Source organism: Lineus longissimus, chromosome 11 (genome assembly GCF_910592395.1).
Source record: "Lineus longissimus chromosome 11, tnLinLong1.2, whole genome shotgun sequence".
NCBI lineage: Eukaryota > Metazoa > Nemertea > Pilidiophora > Heteronemertea > Lineidae > Lineus > Lineus longissimus.
In genome coordinates, this window is record NC_088318.1 from 11,982,331 (window position 1) to 12,006,238 (window position 23,908).

At 38.7% G+C, this 23,908-nt stretch overlaps 1 protein-coding gene across 7 annotated transcripts in view; it reads left to right on the forward strand.

Moving 5' to 3' along the window:
- LOC135495713 (TOX high mobility group box family member 3-like) overlaps window positions 1-23,908 on the forward strand; it is a 95,355-nt gene that overhangs the window by 38,271 nt on the left and 33,176 nt on the right. Inside the window, exon 1 of one of the 7 annotated variants that reach the window (XM_064784577.1) lies at window positions 5,703-5,848. The exons of 5 other annotated variants lie outside the window; for them this stretch is intronic. In XM_064784577.1, the coding sequence (XP_064640647.1) occupies window positions 5,819-5,848 (30 nt within the window). In that variant the 5' untranslated portion in view covers window positions 5,703-5,818. Of the gene's footprint in view, window positions 1-5,702; window positions 5,849-23,908 lie in introns of those variants that run through there. One more of the 7 variants, XM_064784580.1, reaches the window with a different exon arrangement.

The window sequence follows — 23,908 nt, forward strand, 5'->3', positions numbered from 1 at the left end:
ACGATGCATCAATGTGAAAGCCGGGATGATGAGTGAATGATTGTTGTGGGCAAGGGTTAAGGATGCCACTCAATCAAGTCATTAGTTTATTGACTCATCCTAGTATCAAGCCCTCTTACCATTGGCAAACAGAATAGATAATAATGAACGCAAAATTAAATTTTCCTTCCTGGGATGAAGGGTTTCCGTTTTTCCGGTGTATAGGGTACAAGAATGTCCAATATCAATTTGGTTGTGATTGTGATCCTAATAGACTTCTGATGGTGAGATTGAAATACTCTAAATTCACAAATGTGTGGTCTCACATATGATAGTACCTACTGATATCCCTTGATTCACACCATTGGCGCGCCATTTACGCACTACCCAGAAGGTTGCGCGTAAATACACGCGAAACATAGAGAGATAAGTGCATCAGTGGTACATCATTGGTGCACTTCTCGTGCGTACATTGCGCGCAATTTACGCAAAGCAGGAAGGATGTCAATTGTGACTTCGACTGTATAGCCTCCCTTTGAAAAAATTGTATTGAAATTGTATTAAAATTGTATCAAAACATGGGTTAACCAACCAGCTCCATGTGAATCTGAATCAACATGATCCCATCCTGTCATATACCTCACAAAAACCACACGTTTGGTATCAGCGTGCCAAACTCTCTTGATAATGCATCCAAACCTGGAAACAAAAAGGCGAACAAGAACAATGCATGTGCTGGTCTGGGAATGAAGCGTTTTATAATAGCGGGTTGTCAGCTTATGACAGTTGTGTCACAGCGCGTATGATGGATGCGACGTATGGACCTTGCTCATTACATAAAAAAGACACAACCCCGCATAAACAATTGGATGATTTTTCATGGAGATCTGTATTTTTAACCCCAAAATGCTACATCAATGTCTGACAATGACTACTCTGATTTAACCCATTGGCACTTGACTATCATACGCTTCGTCAGAAGTAAATGACCACATCCTTTCGGGCTGCTGTGAAAGAACTATTTTGAAGGTTTCCTCAAAGCTTAGTTTTCTGATCTCTTATTTTGGGACCCAAAAGGATTTTTTTTACATTTCATAATCATTGTTACCAGCTAAATTTTCTTGTATATATCAGGTAGCTACATTGACAAATTGCTTTGATTTGCACATTTTCTTCTCTGTACTGCTTATTTGCACATCAAATGTTTGCCAGATTCACAAAAATATAACCCCCAGGAAAATTTCGCCATGTAAGGTATCACAACAGCACCTTGCCTGAACGCGCCAAAAGTGACTCAGCGATCTAACTCAACTCGTGTGGAAATCTCCTTAACAACATCCCACTCAAAACCAATAATCATCGTACTTGTAATATTTGAACACTTACTGAGGGGCACCTGACATGAAATGATTGTTGACATCTGGAAATATCACAATACCTTTCTCAAATATTGCCGAAAGTGAGTAATCTAAGACAGATCGTCTGGAATGATTATCCCTTTCACTTCCAAACGAAATGAAAGATGTCTGTTTCTTGTATTTTTTGTCAGGGAAACTGCCTTCTTCTTCTGCATTTGTAAGATTCTGAAGTCTGCTAAAGCTGAAGAAGCTGCTGTGGTCTTGTGGCTCAGACTCTCAGTTAGTGGTGAAGAGGTCACTGGTTCCAGCCCACAGTATGAGTGAGACTCTTGGCAGGTCCTTGTGTCTAAAGCACTGTGCAAACGGGTGATTCAGGTCACACCGCAACCAGCAATTATAATTGCTGCTATGTGCAACAAAAGATCAGGTTTGGAAACCAATAGTCGCTGCGTTAGATAATGATCGCACGTTGCCACCATCAGCAATTTTTGTTGCCCATCGGCAATTCTTGCTGAAGGCAACTTGACATGACCACCGCCAACGAGTGATTTTGGTCGCAAATGACCATGATTGCAGATTGCAGTGATTCACATCGCTCATTTGCAGGGCATTCAATATTTTAGTGATCAGAGATGGTCAGGTTGTAGCACTGATTGAGCAGCTCATCTGGTTCACTGGAATGATTCAGTATAGATCGATTAAAGTCTGAAGTCAGATGATGACAGTTGATATCAGACCACAAACTAAAAATATTTTAAACTTTATACTTTTACTATTAATTGTCGAAAAATGAAACGCCATGAATATTTCAATATCTTTCATAACAATAACCCAAAGTGAATGTCAAACAGTTATTAAAAAACAACTCAAGTAGAAATTGGCAATTATAATTTCTGTAAAGCAAATATCATTAGAAAAACTGGTGAGATTTTTGTGTTGAAAAGTCTTAATAGTTGAAGATTTACATGGGGAACATTTGTTACAATGGAAAAGATTGTTGATATAATAGGCATGTCACAATAGCAACTTGCCCGAAGTGACAATCGGGAGATCTAATCACCTCATGTGGAAATGGGCAATCACAGTTTCCCTTTCTCTTGCAACTAAAGTAAATCCTGGTCGAACAATGTCGACGCACCCTGGTGCACAAATTATGCCAAATAATATTTGTATTGTAAACATGGCTGTGATTGGGTAGATTCTCAAGTGGATGTTTTGAGATTTGAAGTAACCGTATTGATATTGTCTTGTATTGGCCTTTCGCTAACATTGCTCACGAGAATGTTTTGAAGAAGTGTTATGTGCATGGTTCTGTCAAATGAAATATCAAAAAAGTTAACTGTCATTTTCTCTTATATTTTCAGGTAAGCTCACAGGTCGACTTTGACAGTCGGAAAGGTCTGGTAAGCTTCATATTAACCTCTGAAGCACCTGGTTACTGCCAAGTGCCAAGTGGCAAGGTTGTTTCTGTTTACTGCAAAGTTGCGATGTTTATTTAAGTCCCTGGTTACTGCAAAGTGGCAATGTTTATTTTTACTTGTGGCACAGACAAAAGCAATGTACTGTAAGCCATGATTTATTTGTGAGTGTTTTATTTTTTTGATAATTGAAGATTACAAGTACAGTGAAGGCTTTTAATAAAAAAAAGACTCAACATTTCTTATCACTCTTTTTTTTCTCATGTTTATTGCATTCCTTGCTTCTGCTTCCCCTTGTAACTTTTAAACATGTTGTTACATGACCAGTTGGCTGTGCTAATCCACTAACAGATATTTCAATTCTTTTTGCCATTCGAGACGCACGGGATGCAAGAAATACAATGACGACAACGTTGTTGCATTTCATCCTAAAGACAAAGCGGCAGCAAAAAATAACTTATCCTGTTACACGTTTACAGGTTGGCAACACTAATCTTATATATAGTGTCCTTTGTTTTTGCATGGTTTGGTATGTAAAACTAGCAAAAAAACACCGATATTTGATGCGGAGTTGGAAGATCTAAAAAACTAAATTTACTGCTGCCTTTTTCCCTGTTTTGAGCCAGTAGTGGTGTAGGTCAACCAATATGAAGTTATGTAAGGTAGAGTGGGGTAATTGTAGTCCCGGTTTAATTGTAGCCCCTGCCTATGATATTGATTGATATCCCCATCCATCAAACAATGCAGGGGCTACAAATACCCCATTCTACCTTATCTAATTTCTCGTTTCAAAATAAGCCAAAATAAGGTGTGGATGCTGCTGTTTAAAGTTTGAAAATGTTGCTTGTGGCTTTGAGATTTCCTGTCGACATGGTGTGACAAGACATGTGGCGGTGCATGGTGGGAATTAGGCACATTTTCCTCCTGGCCACCTAAATCCCATGCCCAAGTTGCCCCTTTGAGGGGAGGGGAGTAGAATAAACAACACATCACAGCATGGTGCAGAACAGCGGGGTTAACTCCTTCTGATGGCCAGACCACTGTGTGACTCATTAGGCAGTGCTTGTTCAATCTCTATCGCCGCTGGGCGTATAGCATTGACATCAAAATCCTTATCCCCATCAAATCTCCCTGTCTGTTGTTTTCAAATCAGAAAAAATATCCATATCACCGGATTCTCCAAGGTTATTTTAGCAACATTTTTATCGTCAATAGTCAGAGTTTCTGCTATTGTTTTTGGCGATTAAGTTGTATTGTATGTTTGAGTCCCTCTTGACCTGGACATTGTTCTGGGGGCCCAGGTTGACAATTTCAAGCTTTGATAAAATTGGCGTAATCGGGTTTCAAGGACGAGTTACATTTCCTGATTGAATATTCAATTCGATCTTTTTTCTCACATTTTGTGTCCTGTGATCTTTGTTTCACAGTTTCTTCCAATTTATAGTGACACCCTGCTGTGACAAAAGCATCAATCTTGGGCAGTTAAGTTAAAAATTAATCAAATTGTGAATCAGTCATTATCAAGGTCATAGAGTTCATTAATTTTTTATTTGATTTTGTTTAAAAATTTTGTAGAAGAATCCAGATTTGAATATTAGGAGGGGTCAGTGTGGAATAGGACTTGCCATTTTTGGCCTAACGATAAAGAACTTGTAGTAATGCATTACCATTACATTTCAGTAGCAAATGCATTATTTTATATGTTTTAAGTCTACCAACAATTGCAAATGAGGAAATTTGCTAACCTTAACCCTTTTCGAACATCTTACAGCTTGCAGTAGCTTCGCACTGTAGCATCATATCTATTCATTATAGTTTCAATATCCGTCCTTTCAAAATAAATGAAGTGGATGAACATGATGGAAAGCTATGTGTCACCCGATTCAGCTTCAATAAAAATCTGCATTAGTTGGCAAAGGGTTAATTAGATTCTGGTAGAATAATACGACAATAGTAGATTTCATTACTGCGGCACAAATGAAGTTTATCAATGATAGCCTGGGCAAATATTGGTGTATAATTGTGTGGTGTGGTGAGAGTGGGTCTGCGATTGTTTCGGGAACTGGGGCAGGTGGAGGGGTATATTGTGGGCATGGTGGAATATTGGTGAACATTGGAGAAGTAGCTGACCCGGCCCTAATACTTGAATCTGTGATGATACTGAGCAGGTTTCTTCAGCAATGGATGAACACCTCGAAAATGGCTTGATTTCTTTTCATTTCCCCAATGGAGGCGCAGACATAATTGTGACAACAGAAACTTGTTGTCAGTTTTGTTTGCATTTTGATGTCATTTTGACAATCGTGACAGAGTTTTGGAGCTATTTTTAACCTTAATGTAGCAAAAGATGCGGCACCTGCTAGGTGTATCAATGCAATTACTTTCAAGAGTGAAATCAGACCAAGATTGACTGATCTCGGTAGGAATGGTTCAACAATAAAGCACTCCCTCACAGAGGGGCACCACGATTTGGTCAAGAATAAAGCGAATGTAAAGGATTCCTCAAAGTGGTCACCCAGGCCTTCAAAGCAGCCCGTTGGGAAGACACGAAATTGGCCCGTCGAGTTCAAGGGGTTATCTTTTGAAATCGACTGATTATTTTGTAAAGAATACATGTAGTGCCAGTGTGCCTTTCCTTGGTGTTCCGGGTTCAACACTCCTGATAGCGATATTGCACATCAGTCGATAGACCTATGTCCGCACGTTTGGAAATTGCGAGAAAAAAATTACGGCGTGACCCTCTGCCGTGAAAGTGTTAATCCACCTGGTTTGCTGCCAATCGTTGACAAACTGATTAGCACAATAATAGAGAAGTGACATACTTTGCTGGAAATCGCACAAAGGACCCAAAGAGATTTCCATGACAACTCCCCACGAACAATCCGAATGCCCGACGTTGCGCCCCTCCGTAGAAAAATGGTTCGGTCCGATAGTTCGTGATTTGTTCGTGGATGATTCTCACTGTGTACAATTCAGTTGATGATAATTCGCTTCTTGGAAATTGGCTCCGGGAAGAGAAACTTTGGGGATTACTAAGTTCAACTGGTTGCAGGCCTTGGCTTGATGAACGCAACTCCGATGGTAGTTTCACGAGTGAGTACATATTTTCCCGTCGTAGATATCGAAATTGTGAATTTTGATTTTTCGTCGCTGGGTGTTGTGTGTAATCAGATAGTCGAGCATACGTGTTCGATGATATTTTGATGTTGGTTTCATCGGGACACTTGCGGCTACAGCTCATGTTACCGTTTGTTTTTACTGCACGCCTCTTTGATTGGATGATTGGTTAATTATTACCTGACGAACAGTAGTTTCAGACGATTTTATACTGATTGGTGTGTTTGCTTAGATTGGTGTGTTTGAGTAGAATTTCACAGCGACTTTATGTCAAAGATCAATACGTCTCGAGAACTTCTGTTAATGCTTATAGTCCCAACGGGGACAGATCAGTTGTGTTTTCGAAAAGTTAAGATTGGGTTGTTTCGAGAATTATTCATCAATAAGTGTTTGTGTGTCGAATTATTCAGCTGTTGTCATTGGGTTTTATTAGATATCAATGTCTCTTGGCAACATTAGCGATACGTGTAACGCAAGCTGGTTGGTTGTCTTAAGGAGTTGTTGTGATCAGCTGTCCACTCTGCAGTGGCCGCAGCTCGACTGAAAATTCCATCACTTTTTCAATCATTATCTAAAACAACTTTGTGCTTAATTGTAAAACTGAACCAGATTTGTTTATAGTGGTAACTGAAGAGTCCAAATTTACTTTTTTTTATTGGTTGGTGAGGACTGCATCACGGTATTGTGTATAACTGCATTTCTATTTTCCTGAGCCACCAGTAAATACAAACGCCATACCCCTTTAAGGCACTTCTTTGATATGACTTGATCATGATATATATTGTTTTCTTAGGCATTGTCATAAGATGCAAAGTTATTCCCACTCCTCTGCCCACCTGGTGCCAGAATAACTATGATTAATTGCATCTAAACAATTTTTAAAACATCTAAATATTATTGAAATTTATTTATGCAAATGAATTAATACTCATTCATAGAAGAAAAATTATTTTTTATACTACTTCAGTGAAAGCCAATTTCTTTTGCATATCATTTCAGTCCTTTCCACCTGCTGGCGCAAACAGCTAGCTTTTAAAATGAAATGGTAATTTTGCGAAACTTTTAAAGCATGGTTCCAGTTCGGAACCCTGGGAGACCAGCAGTGTCATAGCGGTTAGAGCACCAGGCTATTAATCAGGAGATCATTGGTTTGACTCTTTGAATGATCAATTCTATTTCTGACATGACCCCCCTCACGCATATCTCCTTCAAAGAAAACACTGCATTGATTATGCATGATTTGCAGTTGAGCGCAACGCAGTGTTTTCTTTGAAGGAGATGCCTCAGAGGTTATGTCAGTTATGCGCAAACTGTACCATCGTCATATCCTGGACCGAAGTTCCATGTGTCATATTAATAAAAACTTGTCAATCTCATCTGTCTTTATGAGGGGATGACTTTATTTTGTCAGTTAGAGTTTGCTACGAGTACCGTTCATATTCTTCCAAAATTAATCAAAGAAAACTTTTAACAGTTGAAAAATATATCTTGAATGCATGGAAGGAATCAACTGTTTTTTTATGATTGGTGATTTCAAATCAAAATTTCTCTATGTGAGGGAGTGGTGCCTCATCAAGGTCCCTGACAAAGTATGAGTAATTGGCCCCAATTCCTCAGGGACAGAGCCGACTACCTGGGATATGTTCAACATACCATGCACTGTGATATTGCTGCTATTTTTTCGACAGGAGGTTTCCACTCCACAAACAACTGTCTGTCCCGCTTTGCTGCCTTATCATCGCAGACTTCAATGGTAAATTACATGTTTTTTCTTTAGTCGAGTCCAGTCACTTGCATCGAGTAAATCCCGCATTTATTGTTTTTCTGGGCTGTTAAAAACTCCACATTTCTATAAGTGTTTCATGATAGGTTTCCTTTAATGCCCTGCAGTCTGCTCCATTGATTCACTGAGCGCTGATAAACGATATGAACATTGATTTACAAGGGTTTTAATATCAATTAGGCAATTAGTTTGTAGGGGGTGATACCTACTCATCCTAAGAGTATACACATATCGTATGTCATCCTGTTGAGTGTGATGCTGTCAGCGCTATGCTCTCATGAGTAGTGACAATAAAGTCCACCGGAGGTTGACCTTATCTTTCTTGAAAGGGAGTGACCCAAAGTTTTGACCAAACACCTCGGCAGTCTTCTCAACGTTTTTAATTGAAAACCGGATACCAGATGCAAATCTTTTTGTCAGTGTCGGGTAAAACATTTCGTTTATTGTCATTAGGGATGTGTCTCAAGCCATGTCCCTCAGGGTGACAGGAAAGTAACTTGTCAGATTAGTTTGTACAGTATTTCCCAGGTAACTGGATATGCATTGTGAATATTTTTATTTTGTGCTCTAACTTGACCTTAGCTACATGTGGGATATTATGACATAGCTGTATGAACTACTTATACATATGCGGTGATGGAACATCCCTCCTGACAACTCTGTAAGCAGGACATTCTCTTCACTGAGGACATTGATTTTGGTCCTGAATTAGTCAATTCTATCCAATTAGCCTTCTCTAATCAGGACACCTCTCTATTAAGGACAGTATTTGTCAGTCCGAAGGGTGTCCCTGAGAGAGATTCCACTGTAATGTGTGTAAATTGTAATTTTATCTTTTATCTGTTATTTTAAAAGTAGGAGGAAACTGGAGGCCCCAAAGGAAATGGAGAGTCAAATGTTGGAGAGCTGATTTGTGGTCTTGACCACCTGGATTGCCCTCGAAGCCAATTTGGAACCTTCTGTTACACAGTCAATCTTCATTGTCGAGAATGAAAACGATTCCACGAATACCACTAAAGCTCGCCCGTCAGGCTGTCATGATGATAAAATCGTTTACGAGGGCTATTTACATATTCTGATTGTGCCAGAAATGAAAAACACTCAATTTGATTTATTTGAAGCTAATATGCGATTCAATCAAAGTGAGTCTGTTTAAGAGCCTCCGGGGCCCTTGGGGTGATTTCAAATTTTCTTGTTCAGATTGTCCCTGTTCCTGTATCATATATTGGTACTTACATCATTCTGTGCCTAATGCTGCATGAACTTAAGAGGTGAACGCTTACCGAGATGCAGATGACTTTTGATGTGATTCCAAAGCATAAGAAACGTACCTGCAGACAAGCAAACATTTTATTGCAGCAATAATTATCACCTGCCTCTGTGACCGAAATTACTTCTCTGTGGTATCCTTTACTACAGCAAGATGCTTAGACTAGATTGGTGCACCCGCAACTGAAATTGTCTTATTTTCATTGAATTCCCTTAGGGACGTGTCCCAACTCTGTCGGACATTAGAACTCCTTGAAATAGTCTGAGGAAGTAGCATGGCTTGTCTACCAAAATGTCCACCCCTTGATCTGGATACAGACTCTAACCCCTTCCTATGGTGCTCAGCCTTCTGATGAAGTGGCAAGGCCACGCAAAGGTCAAGAACCAAACTATTTTTGAACCAAACTTATCGTCTGTAATTACTTTATCATTTCGATTACCTTGGTTAATTTTTATGTGAGTTTCATCGGAATTGTTGTGCATATTAGGACTAATGGTTTGGTCATAGTAATTGTTTTACGTTGCGAGTTGATTTGTCGATTTAACGAGGTGTTTGAACCTAAGTATTGATCGGGATCGCAGGTCACTGCGACAAAATTTGCTCATGGGGGGAAATGAGTTTTGAGCTTTGGGACTGACTTTGGATGTGAATGTGACCAGCAATAATTTGGGACTGACTTCGGATGTGAATATGACTGAAAATGAATTTTGAGATTGGACCGACTTCCTCTGAACAATGTCGCCAATGGTCATCAATAATTTCTAAGAACAAATAAATTTGTTCCGATTTTTCATTTTTATTGTTTGTGCAGCATCCTTGTTATGTTGGTGCCGTTGTTTTATTGTTTATCCCATCGCTCCCAGGGCAGGTGCAGCTGTAAAAATATTACACAATGACTGGGGAAGTTGTGGAACAATGGCCATCTTGCTGCATTCATTTTCACCATGGTGACTGCTGTCATTTCTCCCTTTCCCATAGTTAACCCTCTTTGCGACCAGTATATGGGTTCAATGACGAGCGCTGGTGACTTTTCCCATCTTTATAGCCCGGGGCCAGACTTTGATAGAGCCTCTCTGTACATACACCCACCATAGCCAATTGATCTACCATATTGCTTCTGAAAATATGGTCACTGATAAAATATTTAGCATCCAAGTTTTTGTTTTTTAGAAAAATTTCTTTTTCAGAAATCATCATTAATCACCCCCCCCCCCCCCCCCCGAATCATTTAAACCACCATAAATTGCAGCCTGATGATTCAAAAACTCTTTAAAATGCTGAAGTCCATGAAACTGTGAAATAAAGACTTTTAAAAACGTATCAAACAACAAAATTAGTTGACGCTTAAAATATTGAAAATATGTGATTTTAAAGTTATCGTCTTTGCTAAGATGAATGGCCTTGTTATTGTAGGATGTTATAGATACTTGCATGATCAGGCTGCTTAAAGTGGTGTATTAAGTAAAAAAACTGCATGTTTTCCGCAATACATCCACTCGTGTGGAAAATTTAAGATGCAATTTTCTCGCCAGAATAATATTGAGAGTATATATGCGATTGACGAAAGCTATAACGCTTGATAAATTGCTCTGTGGCTTCTAATCTCCAAAACGACCCTCGTATCCTTAGGGGCATGGAACTTAATCACAGCAGAAGTAAACTATATTCAACAAAATATTGAAATTTAGCCAAAAAATGCAACAGTAATTGGGTGTCAAGATCCATATAAAGACATATACCAAGGGAAGATCATTTTCCGAGACGAAAAAAGTCCCAAGGCGAACTAAATTACTAATATAATGGCTTTTCTGAAATAACAATTTTTTTATGCGCAGATTTTTATTACTTTTTAATGGAGTTTTATCGGTATAATTTTCAGTGAATTTATTTCTCCATTAGTATCTAATGTGCTTGAAAGTCGTGTGGAGTTTGTAAAAAATGAGCCGTCTTTTATGGAGGCATACTTTTATGGCATCGTATTTCATGTTGGCTGATCCAGTTGTATGTAGATATGATCACTTCGGTGCTCTTTGTTGCGTATAATGACATATAGGGTAAAGCATTTTATTCAAATGGAAGATAGAATTGGGTTGCGTATAGATTTCCTGTCTTAAAGTCAAATGCATTAAGCGCAATGCTAACAAGCAAACGAAATCAATGCAACCTGCTATTTCAATTGCTCACTCTAGCTCGTTTCGTATAGTTATGGTAGCTAGGTTACTGAGTCAATAGTCAACCCAGCGAACACCTCTTTTACCTGCAGACAAGAGGTACTTTTGTCGAAACATAGAACCGATTATAATCACATGTAGTTGTGATTTAAATTGCCCGTTTGAGGGGCGCAATATGAATACATATGTCCCTCTCTAATTGTCTGAATCGCCTGATTTCATGCCACCTGATTAATGGAAAATGTCAGCTTTTTTACCCTTTATATCTTATCATTTTAGAATAAAGTAAATCAAACATGTCAAACGACAGATTAAATTGATTAGGCTATTCTTTCGAATATGATTTTATCATCCTTTGACCAAAATGTCACTTACTGCCTTGCCTGAAAAGGGCAGTATATAGTGCAATCTAATCAAAGTTATAAAAAAAGCCAACAATTACAACCATTAGCTTTGAAATTCTACTTCTGGTTAATCATGATACTCTGACCTACACAAAAATCAAATTACACTCTTCAAAGTCATTAAAAAACACCAACAATTACAACCCATAAGTTACGAAATTCTACCTCTTTCTGATTCACCATAATACTCTGACCTACAAGCAGTCAATTGACGCAATCAAATTCAACTCTCAATCAAGTTTAGGCAACATTTCTCGCTGCATGCAACGAAAGTGTGCACGAAGGGTGCAGGTGGGAGTGCTTGCACACTTCAGCATTGTTTATAGCACATTTCGTCTTGCAGGTGCTCCTCGAGCAGGTGGAGGATGAGTGTGGCTAAAAAACTCAATTGAATGTACGAGATTGGCCAAGTAGTTATTGCCGCATCTCTACATGTATATAGCACTCTGGGGAGCCATTCAGACCTGATTGGTCTGATATGCATGGTCTGAGGTGTGGGTTTTCTTGAGATTTTCTGTTTGAAGTATTGATTGACCATGTTGTGTTGTTTGTCTATAGCAGGTTTAAACTGGTGGTTTTGAGCGAGATGGTTGTGACTCGATTGGTAGTAATAGGCCTCTTTTCAAATATCTGAAGTTTACATGGATTATAGCATATCATGCACTCTGGGGTGCCATTCATTGAATTGGAGATAATAGCTGCGCTTACACCACGAAATATTGGTGGACCAATTGCACGTACACCACCACATTGCCGCGACAAATTGGTTCGGCAATCCATTGCCGATACAAATTGCCGGGCGAATTTGTCCCACCAAGCTTGATGGTACAAATTCGCTCGGCTTGTTAAAAGCTCGGCTTTGTCGTGGTGTACGCGCAAATGGATCGGCAATTAGCTAGTTAGATGGTTCGGCTTTAGGCGGCGCTTTCGAAATGGCGCTTTCTGCTTATTGTTTGCGCGCCATCTGTTGCCGGATTTTATAACTAGCTGCAGCGCTGGTGTACGCGCTAGGTGGATTTTCAATGGTGCGGCATTGGTTCGCGAACCAAGATTGGTGGTCCATTTTCAGGTGGTGTATGTGCGGCTGTGCTTGATATGATTTAGCGTTGGGGATCAAGTGGGCTTTTTGCTAGACACTGTCTTCAGGCTGAGGTAGAGTCAACAAGGCTTCTCACTTGGTGGGTCTTTTGATTGCCTTGGCATAGACACCAGATACATATGTCTCATTCAAAGGACTGGTGAATTAAGAGCCAAAAAACCCGGGGCCAACTGCATGGTAGCCAGCAGTGTCAACCAGTGGGATGTGAGGCTCCTCGCAAAGTCCACTGATTTGGGACCTTCTGCACTGACAAGGACAACACAGTCAACTGAGGCCAAGAAACACAGCATCCCCATCGGGTTATTTCTGTCCTGATACGGGTATGCCAAACAGTTCATGGGGAGCGGTTTGGACAATATGAACTACCAGACCAAAACCAATCTTAACACCATTGGACATTCACTTGAACTTAAGTTACTGCCGTGAAGATGCCGGCTACAATACAAGAAATACAACATGCTCCACCTCTACCCTTTCTAGGCGGACAAAATTTATGGTGTTCTGTCTGATTATAGCTTTGTAATTTCACTGTAAGCTGCTGTAAAAATTTGCTTTCTGTATCATATGTGAAGTAATAGGTTGAACAGATGCTTCTAGTCACTGTTTGATTGAGGGGAATGGTCTCTTTTGGAGGGATTGCCTAAAAATGACTATCATGATTCTGGATGGAGGAAAAAATTGTTGGGAAAATCTGGGTGGGATTGCTGTTGGGAAGCGTAAATTGCTGATAGGTTTTTCTGATGTTGCCATTGGTTGTCAGCAATTTCGTTGTCCTCCCCCATCAAAAGCCAATCTCATAATATTTGCATGATGACACTTGAAACTGGATCTAAGTCAAGTGGCTTCTGGTTGGACCTTCTGCACATAGTGACCAGTCCAGCCTTTGTCATGAGTATTCCATGCCTTTCCCTAGCGTGGCCCCGCATCCAAAATCGGAGTGGATCTGGTGTTCATGTTTACTTTGATAACAGATTTTTAATTGGACAATATCATTCAATGATGTTCTTGACCTCGGTATATCGAACGAATCTATTAAAGGCAGAGCAGAGGGTTTGAATTCCTGGTTTTCAGGATGGGTGAACTACACTCAGCAAACTAGGACTGGTTTGACCAAGCGATTGAAATATTCCTCGAACAAGCGAGAGTAGTGCTGATGTTATGCGAGGCAGCAGAGACATCTGTTGGCAACTCCTTGGAATTGATTTTGACCCAATGGGTCCTGCCTATAGTCTTCCTTTAAAGGCACCTTTTGAATGGATAAATGATGCTCGTGATAGAGAAGTGTCCAGATTACAGAGGTTAGATTGATTGTTGACCAATTTGAAAACGAAATCGAATGCATAGACTTGTTTTCCTCCAAGAATAGAATGCCCAATACTCCCACGCTTTCTTGATATTCGAATGACATATAATATGAATATGACAAGAAATCGTAAAATTAATACAGATTTACCTAAATGAAAAACGTTGTCATGGATACACCATCTCAAAAATGTATATGTCATCTGTGCAGTGATGACCTTGCAGCTTGCATATCAGAAGTTTTTCTGTTTTAGTGTCTAATCAGATTTTCACGAGCCGTTCAAAAGGCTGGCTTACTAACATTTCAGTTCTTTGATCATTGAAAGGGGTTGAGCTGCAGACTATTGTAGAAACAACTAAAAGGGGAAGAAATATGGAGTTTCCAGGTAGTTATTCTGTATCGGGGTGTAGGCCTCACACGCCTTTCAGAGTTTGGCCCATCTTAAAGGGTTGATATAGAGAGAAGTCAAATATGGTTTCTTCGTAAATCATTCCTTTGTCTTCTATCGTAATGACCTCGACCTCAAACCTGCTGTAATATCGCTGATGAAAATGATAACGGATATTGTTCACAAGAACATCCTAAAGTGTGGCGGGGGGGCCCGCGGGAATGAAAATTACTTTAAGAAGAATACTGAGCACTGTTTGCTGATAGTTCCCTAGATGCCCATTCATCAATTTGAGATGGCGTTAGACTTATTACCAAGTGAAATCAGTTACATCCTTGTTTATGTTCTTGACACTGCTTTTTTCCGCGCTTGAAATGAGCTGTGTTTTGGCGAGTTGAAAGGATTCTTCTTTGTCGGATGTTGGATTTGAATCAAGAGATAAGATAAGTGTCTGTTTGTGATGTACAGCTGTGTCCAAAGGCAAATGAAAGTCTGCTTTATTGTGGGTTAGATCGTAAATTCTGAAGTTAAAATAAAAAAATGAAGTGATTTTTTTTCTTTGTTTTTTCGTAAGAGTAAAAACTGTGCTGGTGAACAAGTTGATGTGCAGCCTACACGTGTAAGAGAAAAGTATAAGTTCCCTCTCGAAATGCGCTTTTACTAAAAGTGTTACAAAAGGCAAATGAATCTGAAGCATGTCATTTTTCATTGTTTTTCAATGACAAAAGAAAGTATACAATGACCAAGTCATCAGAAATCCATAACGCAACATAGGGGTCCATTATTTTTGCCCTATGACTTTGCATTTATTGAAATGTCAACTCAAAAAAAGCAGGTTGACAATTGCTAAATGTTGCTTTGTTTCAAAATGTCATATGAGTTGACATTTTCTGCGAGTTTTTTTTCAGATCCAGTAGGGTATCATTTGACCTTTTCCTTGTTTATAGATATTCAATGGTAATTCTATTATTTTTGCTGCTTTTAAGATCTGATTATTTTGAGAAAATCTTCTTAACTTATAATAATCAATTGAGTACTCCAATCATGTAACTATTTAATGGTACCTGAAAATGCTTTCTGCTTGCTGCTTTAAATTGTTTCCTTAATTGTTCCAGGATCTCTTGTATCTATTTCATTATTGAAGGTCTTCTACGTAATTGTCCCTCCCCATCACCTAACAACATTGCATCATCTTTTCCTCAACCTCCTCACCCAGTCGAAGAACTCCATCAATGCACGCCATGTGTATATCATCAGTATGGCACAGGGCATTATTCACTCGGAAAATAAAGTGGACAGATTTTAATAGCAAAGAGCATTTTTCTTCCCACATATTGATTTTCCTGTCAAATGGGACAATCTACAAGGGAGAAATAATCTCGAGTTTTGTCATTTTACATTTCGTAGTGATTTGCAAATTTGACAATTTGACAAGGCCTGATTGGTAAAAAGATGGCTATTATTGATAATATATTGAGCAGGAAAAAAAGTACTGATATAGGAGCTTGGGATATGTCTGAACTTGGCAAAATTTGCAATGGAGGGTGTAAAGATTTTTGTTTTTTTCCTTGGGGACGCTTGTCTAAGTCACCTCGAACCTAATTTCAATAACCGATCTAGAATTATAAAAGAAGATACCGTGTCTATGCTATTTAGCCATTAGCCATGAGACATTTGTTACATGTGATAATTGTCACAGGTCGCTGTAACAAAAGTCTTTGGTTTGTTTGGTGCATTAAAGAAACCTTCATATGAGGTCATACAACCTGGCGCAAATGTAGGATAAACATTGTCAGATCTATTTGGTGAAATGGTTGCTTTTTGTAAAAACTTCCTAATGCTGAGCTTAAGAATACCTTTAAAAAATGCTGACTCGGCTTTCTCTCTTATCTAGCCGATATTTGAAATCATATACGGGGCCATATTGTTTAGTACAATATAAGCCAACAAAATATATCTAAATGTTTCTGATGAGGACTTTAAAAATGGTGTTTTGATAAAAACTAATCTCTAGTTTCAGAGAGCTTGACTTTGATCGGCAATTATCCATTATTTAACATGACACGGTGTTTGTTTTTTGCGCAGCTCTTTAGTTGCTTAGCAATATCAGTGATACGCCAATATGTTCTGATTTCTCGGGGTTTTTTGCCGCAAGAGTTTGACCTTGAGAGGGATTCACGCTTGAGGTGTTGAGCTTATTGATGAGTCAGCGTGAATCACTCATGGGGAGGATTCCTGTACTGGCAATGTCTGCATTTGTCGGCATCTATTTGGTCACATGTTTGCTGGAAACGATTTTCGTTTTTGTAATCTTATTTAAATTTCCGGTATCAAAAGGACATGAATATCATACTAAGACATAATACCAAGGAAATTATTGTTTTCATGGTATAACGCCTATTTTAACTGTGTCACAAACTTTCAAGTGACTTGAGGCCCTAAAAGACTTGCAAAAATGAAGTGGCCTATTGTCAAGGCTATTCAGAGGAAATGGTGGCCAATTCAAGTGACACAGAAGGATGTCATCGATACATCAAGTTCCAGTCCTGTGCAAGGAGGATGAGCTTTTCCTTTCCATCAGAATATACACAATAATGTTTCATAACAATGAGACTGCTTTCCTTTTAAATCAGGATTCATACAACAGTGATCTAGTGCTTCACCTCTGAGTTGATGATGTTAATACCACAATGTACAACTGCAATGTAAGACTATAGCGCCATCCAATTGGTGTGAATGAACCCAAAGATCGTCACTACCCAACAGGTCAGGCATCAATGCAAATAATGATGGGATCTAGCCAAGGATTAGTCATGCAAATTTCTCGATGCGAATCGCATGTTGTTATACTGAATGGCATTGATATTTCTGCATCGATGGTACTGTAGATTGATTGGTTGTGTCTGATTGTTGATTGTTGGGATATGAGGATATAGCAGCAAGCTAACAAATACGATGTTGGCCATTTCTGCGAGTAGAGAATCTCTTGCAGGAGGAGATATTTTTCATTTCTCCAACAGGGAAAAATCTTCCTCCTGTCCGCTATTCGAGGTATCAAATTGATGTGGCCTAGTTTATAAGATAACTGGAGCATGCTTTGTACTTGAAACATGAAATAAATGAAATGATGAAAAACAAACCACTAACATAAACTCTGATTATGGATATTCAAACCCTGCCGTGTATCTGAAACTGAAGTCAAATAGTCGTAAACTAAAAATCATGAAATCAGAAACCTGCTTTGAATTTGAAAAAAAATTGCAATCATTTAAAAATTGTCATAACCTTTTGCAACGATTAATCATATTTGATTGTTTAAGTGCTGCGATATATCGTTTTACGGAAATTATACTATCAAAACTTGTAAAATTGACATGTGCAGTGTACATTGACGATGCCCATGGAAAGGACAATTAGTACAAAATAAACAATGCTATGGCATTTTGCTGTTACAAAAAAGATGAAAATTTATCGTAAACTTTGAGAATACCATTTTAGACATGCAAAATTGTTAAAAAACAATTGCTCCACTTTGTTCCCGCTTTTAAAATGATTTGCATTGTATCCGAAAACGAACAAAAAATGACCATTAAAAGGACATGTGCCTATTGAGAGAAATCACAACGTTATAATAATAATATCAAAGTCTGAAATTTTTCCCCATAGGTCATCCGAAATCTTTTTAAAAATAGAGCTATTTGTTATGATACGTTGATAATACCATCTAAAGCTTTGACACTAATGGTCATTGAATAACATGTGAAAAATTCCCCCTGAATGCGATACTGTCACAATCGACAATAGCGGACTCTATTCCGCGATCTATGGCAAAAATATTGCACGAATCAGGAAGGTTAATGGCATTATCAATAGGGTGATCAGGTTATTGTCCACTGGCAGGCTCCCTTGATCATCCCTGGACAAAGGCTTGGTGTCGAAGTACCAGACACTGCGACAGCATGACAGTAACTCCTGTTTCTGATGTTATGAAGTCATTAATTAGTTTGGAGAGTAAATATTTTCCTGGCTATTATGGATTTATTTGCCCATCATGCGCAAACCCTCAAAAGGCTCTCATTTACTTGAAATCAAAATTCGTCTCCACTCCAAAATCATTGCAGTTCAGAAGTAAAATTGGCTTTGTGGCCTCAAAATCATTGCTGCATGGTCAAAAGTAAGTGGCATCCTGGCCCCAAAGTCATTGCAGGTCAAAAGGAAGTGGCCTTCTGGGCCCAGAGTCATTGCAGGTCATAATTAAGTGCACTCTGACCCCAGAATCATTGTAGGTCAAACATACACATTTTGGCCCTAATGTAATTGCAGGTCAAACATCCGTGGCCAATAGCTTCTGGCCTCTTAATCATTGCTGGACAAAGGTGAGTGGCATACTGGGCCCAAAGTCATTGCAGGTCAAAATTAAGTGTACTCTGGCCCCAAAATCATTGTAGGTCAAACATAATACACATTTTGGCCACATAAGAATTGCAGGTCAATGAAAAATAACATTGTGGCTCGACAATATCATTGCAGACCTTCTGTTGAAAGGCGCACATTTGCGCTTGCGCGCCTTTGCGCGGCCAAATTGTCATTTTCGCCGCGCATGGAACTGCAGCGCCACCGATAGGCATATTATTGTAACTACATCACAGACTGTAACAGTGCACACCATTGGTCAATGCCGGGGGTCACTCGGAAGGCCAACCAATGGAATCGCTCCTAGCATGGGAATCCGTGATTCTCATTATTATTTTAACAATCGCTGTAATCATGGCCGCCGGGCACAAGTCGCAAACAGCGACTTTCAAGAATTACGCGCCTAGGCTAAAAATAAAAGTTAGGCGAGTAAATATTTGCACACCTAGGTATTTTTCAACAGAAGGTCTGTCATTGCTGGTCTGAGGAAAACTACGTTGTGGCCCTATAAAATCATTGCAGGGCAAAGGAAGAAAATTACATTTTAGTGAAGAGAAGTGATAATGTGGTGTCTTGCTAATAGGGATTTAGTAGTTATATCATTCCTGCTACCAGAAGTCAAAGGTAAAAATGTGACAAACTTTCTGGGTCCTTTCAATGGTTGTCTCACGCCATTGGCGCCTAAATAAGCAAATATGCCAGTAACAATCGAACTGTTATACAAAAGAGGAGTAGGAAAGTTCCTCGTTCGCTCGGAGCGTAATGAGGAAAAGGAAAAAACAGCTTCACGACATCATAATCTGGACCTACAGGTCGACAAACAAAACCCAATTGTCTTATTTTTCCACCGAACAAAGTGCGAAGATCAAATACCCCGTCCTCTCCGGATGGAAAGCACCCTATTTTTCCCTCAAGTTTGCGGTTTACCAGAATGTCGTCTTTTGTAATGCCGATTTTTTTTCTCTCATGTTGTCGTCATGATCTAATTCGCCTTTGGTGCTTGGAAAGGCTTTTAATTTTTCTCATGCTTGCACGAATACTGCTCTGCAAGGTTGATAGCATTTTTCAAGAAACTGGTGAATTGTTGCATATCTTTCATCATATCGTCTATTAAGCCTTAGTTCAAAACCAAACTAGTCTGAGCTGTGTTAGTCCTTTGAACATGTTAAAGAAGTTATATTTGGGTCACTTGCAGCGAAGTTTGATGTTATATTGCATAGTAAACAGTGGTTAGGATGCCCGACTCATAATTCAAAACTCAAACAAGACTTACTTGTAAGTTGATGTATTGATTTAGATTTTAATTGAACCCTCAATCGGGAATGGAGTAATAGCATGATAGGCTGTGTAACAAGGAGGCTGTGGTTTTGATTCTCTGAATGATGGCCACTTTTTTGTTTCTGTCAACTTGACCAAGACACTTTACGCTACATTTCTTTGTCCTTCAAATAAGCATAAGACAGTGGTTCTTTGTACCTACTTATGCCTTGGCAAGTGAAAGAACCTTCAGGGTTTGATTTTATGATGTGGACCTATCACATTGTCCTTTTTCATGCTTTTAGGAGTCTTTGCGGTTCCTGAGGATTCCTTGTTTTTCGAGATTCTGTAAAATCGAGGTTGTCTGACTTGTTAGTCCTCAGAAGGCTTTCCAACCACAATAAAGTGATGCCATGTGACATTTGAGATCATGCAACAATTGCCCATATTTACTGCTAAGATACTGATGCAACGATTCCCCCATTTCTGACATTTCCATTGTTGTGGACCTGCATTGTGTCGCAATCCATCCCCGAGCATCTTCAACAAAAGCGCAGAAACGTTAGAAAATCCATCCTCTGCGCTGGAAAAAAATCCAGGAACTCCTCAGAATATTTTCTGGATCTCCGTAGAACTTATGAAAGCCTTTGATATCGATTGCATGCAGGAGTCTATTTGGTTGTTATTAGCCATCAAGGGGAACCTTTTACCGAGTGCAATGTTGCTGCCTTTTTCTGCTCGGGCTTCATTAGCCTGGTGCTGTTGTGATTTATGCCGAGGGTACTCTGGCAGTTTGGTGTGACAAAGCAGTTTCGTTTTATCCCTTTGTGGTGGCATCAAGATGAATATTACAAGACTCTTTGACAAAATATATTGATGGCTGGGAAGAATGCTTCTGACTCTTTGACAGATGCTGGTGGTATATTTGTCGGAGAAAAAGAATCTTTTGAACTGTTATTTATAGTTGTTTGGATCTGAGTATATTGCCACCTTTGTAGTTTAATTGACCATCTTTAGTTTGTTTGACATTCATCTTTGTCAGAGCGTTTAAAAGTGCTGTATTTTCGGGAGCCAAATAGTTTTGCGAGAGGTGGTACAAATTGCATACTGTAGGGACACTAATATGTTCAACTTGGCTTTGTTATTGGAAACTGCACCCATTCGCAGAAATAAATCGCAGCAAAAGATGAAAAAGGGGATAAGAATGATTTCGCTAAAATATAGGACTGTCAAAATGAAGGTGTTTACCGCAATTTTTATAAGTGCGACCTGTGAATATGATTACTGCTATTTGCAACTTAACAGAATGACAGTAAAAAGGAATATGAGAAATTTCTGGATGTTTTTGGAAAAAAACTTGAATGTTCCAGTGAATGTTTATGTTTCAAAGAATTGGTCACACTTAGGGGGTTTGAAATTTTGTTACGACGTTTCCCTACATGTGAAGTGATGGAAAGAAGGTTTCTGTCAACACTTGTATTTATCAAAGGCTATTCTGATCATACGATAATCATCGCCTTTGTGAAATAATTACTCAAAGGATGAGATATTTACCATAGAGGATATTTTTGTCTGGATGTGTGATTGATGAATATCTGGAAATTCTTTGACAAACAAGTGTGTTGCCCAAAAAAAACTATTCGTTTGGGCTATTTTATCAAAGGTGTGATTTTTATCAAAGATTTGGGATCTGTCACCTATTCTTTTATAACGGCAATTCATTAGCAAGTTTTTTTTAAGTAAGGGTAGCTGTATTGAAGTAGAGAGAGAGTCGCACTGTGTCATTACGATGGTTTAAAGATTGATACTGAACTGGAGGTATTGGTTGACCACTGCAAGGGTTGGGCTACCAAACACAGCAAGAGTTGGGCTACCAAACACTGCAAGGGTTGGGCTACCAAACACCACAAGAGTTGGGCTACCAAACACTGCAAGGGTTGGGCTACCAAACACCACAAGGGTTGGGCTACCAAACACCGCAAGGATGAAGCTAATGTGTGGGCCAAAACTGATTTAGCAGCAGAAGTTTGGGGCAAAATGGCAGTTCCACCCGAGCAGTTGTGAAACAATCGTTACCGCTAGGTATCAACTTCTATTCTAAAACAACTCAAACTTGATATATTTTGAAAGGCATAGCCTAGAGAATATGCTTTTGACACAAATTATACCAACCCAAGGTGTTATGGTTGTCTCACCAAAACCTGTGTGGCCAAAACGAGGTTAATACATTATCTGTTATACAAATGACACATTGAAACCAAGGTGTTTCAGAATCGAAAACCTCTGGTCTCACCAAAATATCTGAGTGTATAGTTGTTAAGTGAACCATATTGCCTGAGTATCAAGTGCATTGGAAGTGTCAGGTTGTCTTAAAACTTTTGTATGCTCTGAGGAATTGGCGGTGACAGGCTTTTGGAAGTCTGCCGTCAATTTGCAAGTTAAAAGGTCTCAACCAAGTGCAAATTACCATTGAAAGGTTGTGAATGTGGCATGGAACAGGTCCGAGTGAGAAACATGAGTCACCCGCGTAGAGAACATCGAGCAAGACACTAAGCACTGCCGACATCGAAGTTCGTTTTTGCCAACATCTAACTTGACTATTAGTTGGGATTGTCAAATACAATCAGCCAATTATGACATATATGGTGAACTTCTCCATGTTTTTAGAAAAAGATGCATCCGCTATCGCGGAAGATGATAAAAAAATTTCACGTTGCCTAATATTTGATTTTGTGCGATTTGGATTGAATCCGATATACTTTTGGGACTACGTGGAATATCAGGTTATGATGCAGCGAAAAATTCTCCATACAAATATATTGATTTCTTCATAAACGTTCCCAAAGTTAGAAATGTTGTGAAAATATTTGATGGTACAAAAAACATTTAAATTTATCTGGTTGTGACAGGTTGATCACGAAAAGTGAAACATATGACGTGTTTTTGTTTCGGTTCATAAAATATGAAAGAAATTTTGTAATTTGCCCAACAAATTGGCAGCATAGAGTATGGTGTAAAGTATTTATAATGGCCATCAGCGTGACATGTATAAACTCTGTTGTACAGCTGATATCAATTTTAAAAAAGGTTTTTACTATGTGAGACAAAAGCTTATAACAAAAGTCCCATCAATACAATAGAATGAATTTGTTTGTCAAATGGGATCTTTGCCTATCACAGGAAATATAATTCGGCCTTGAGGCAAATAACTTTCATTCAATACCAGATGAAAAGCTTTGAAAGATTTACTAGTTTGTGGAATGTAATTTAAAATTTAGGTAAGGAGGATTTATCAAATGTCAATTGAAATAGAATGGAATTGATGAAAATTTGATTAGTTTGGATTGTATATCGTATGATATGTAAATTAAATGTAAACTTAAATACACAAGTTAGGTTATTGATTTATTGATTTGTTCTGTTGCTAATTACAACCTCATCAATTCTGAATGCGTTATTTTGGCCAAAATATCGCCAAAATATTGTCTGTTTAATGTTGTGCTTGCTCTGATTTCCCGTGGGGTTTGTCAAGAACGGATTACTACTGAGCAGTGATTACAGCCTCCGGCTACATCTTTGTTCAAATTTAACTAGCTCCAAAGAAAATGTAAATCAAAGAATTTAACTCAAACTTAATGAAAATATTCATGTAGAGTTTAAAAATATGGTAATTAGCTAATCGAGTGCGCTTTACACTGTAAGACAACAGCAGTGTTGCAGCTCACACTGATAGCATCCAATTTGAAGCTAGTTTGAATTTTATTGATTTGTCGCTAATAAAATGATGATAGGGTTTTTTCTGATGATGATACTAAAGTGAACTGTTTGACATAAAATATTGAGTCCAAAGATTGGTAAATGTTTTGTCCACTTTATTTGGGGCATTGGAGTACAAATTACTGTTCGGATTTCTTTGAAGTTTTGATAGTATTAGCATATCTTTACACA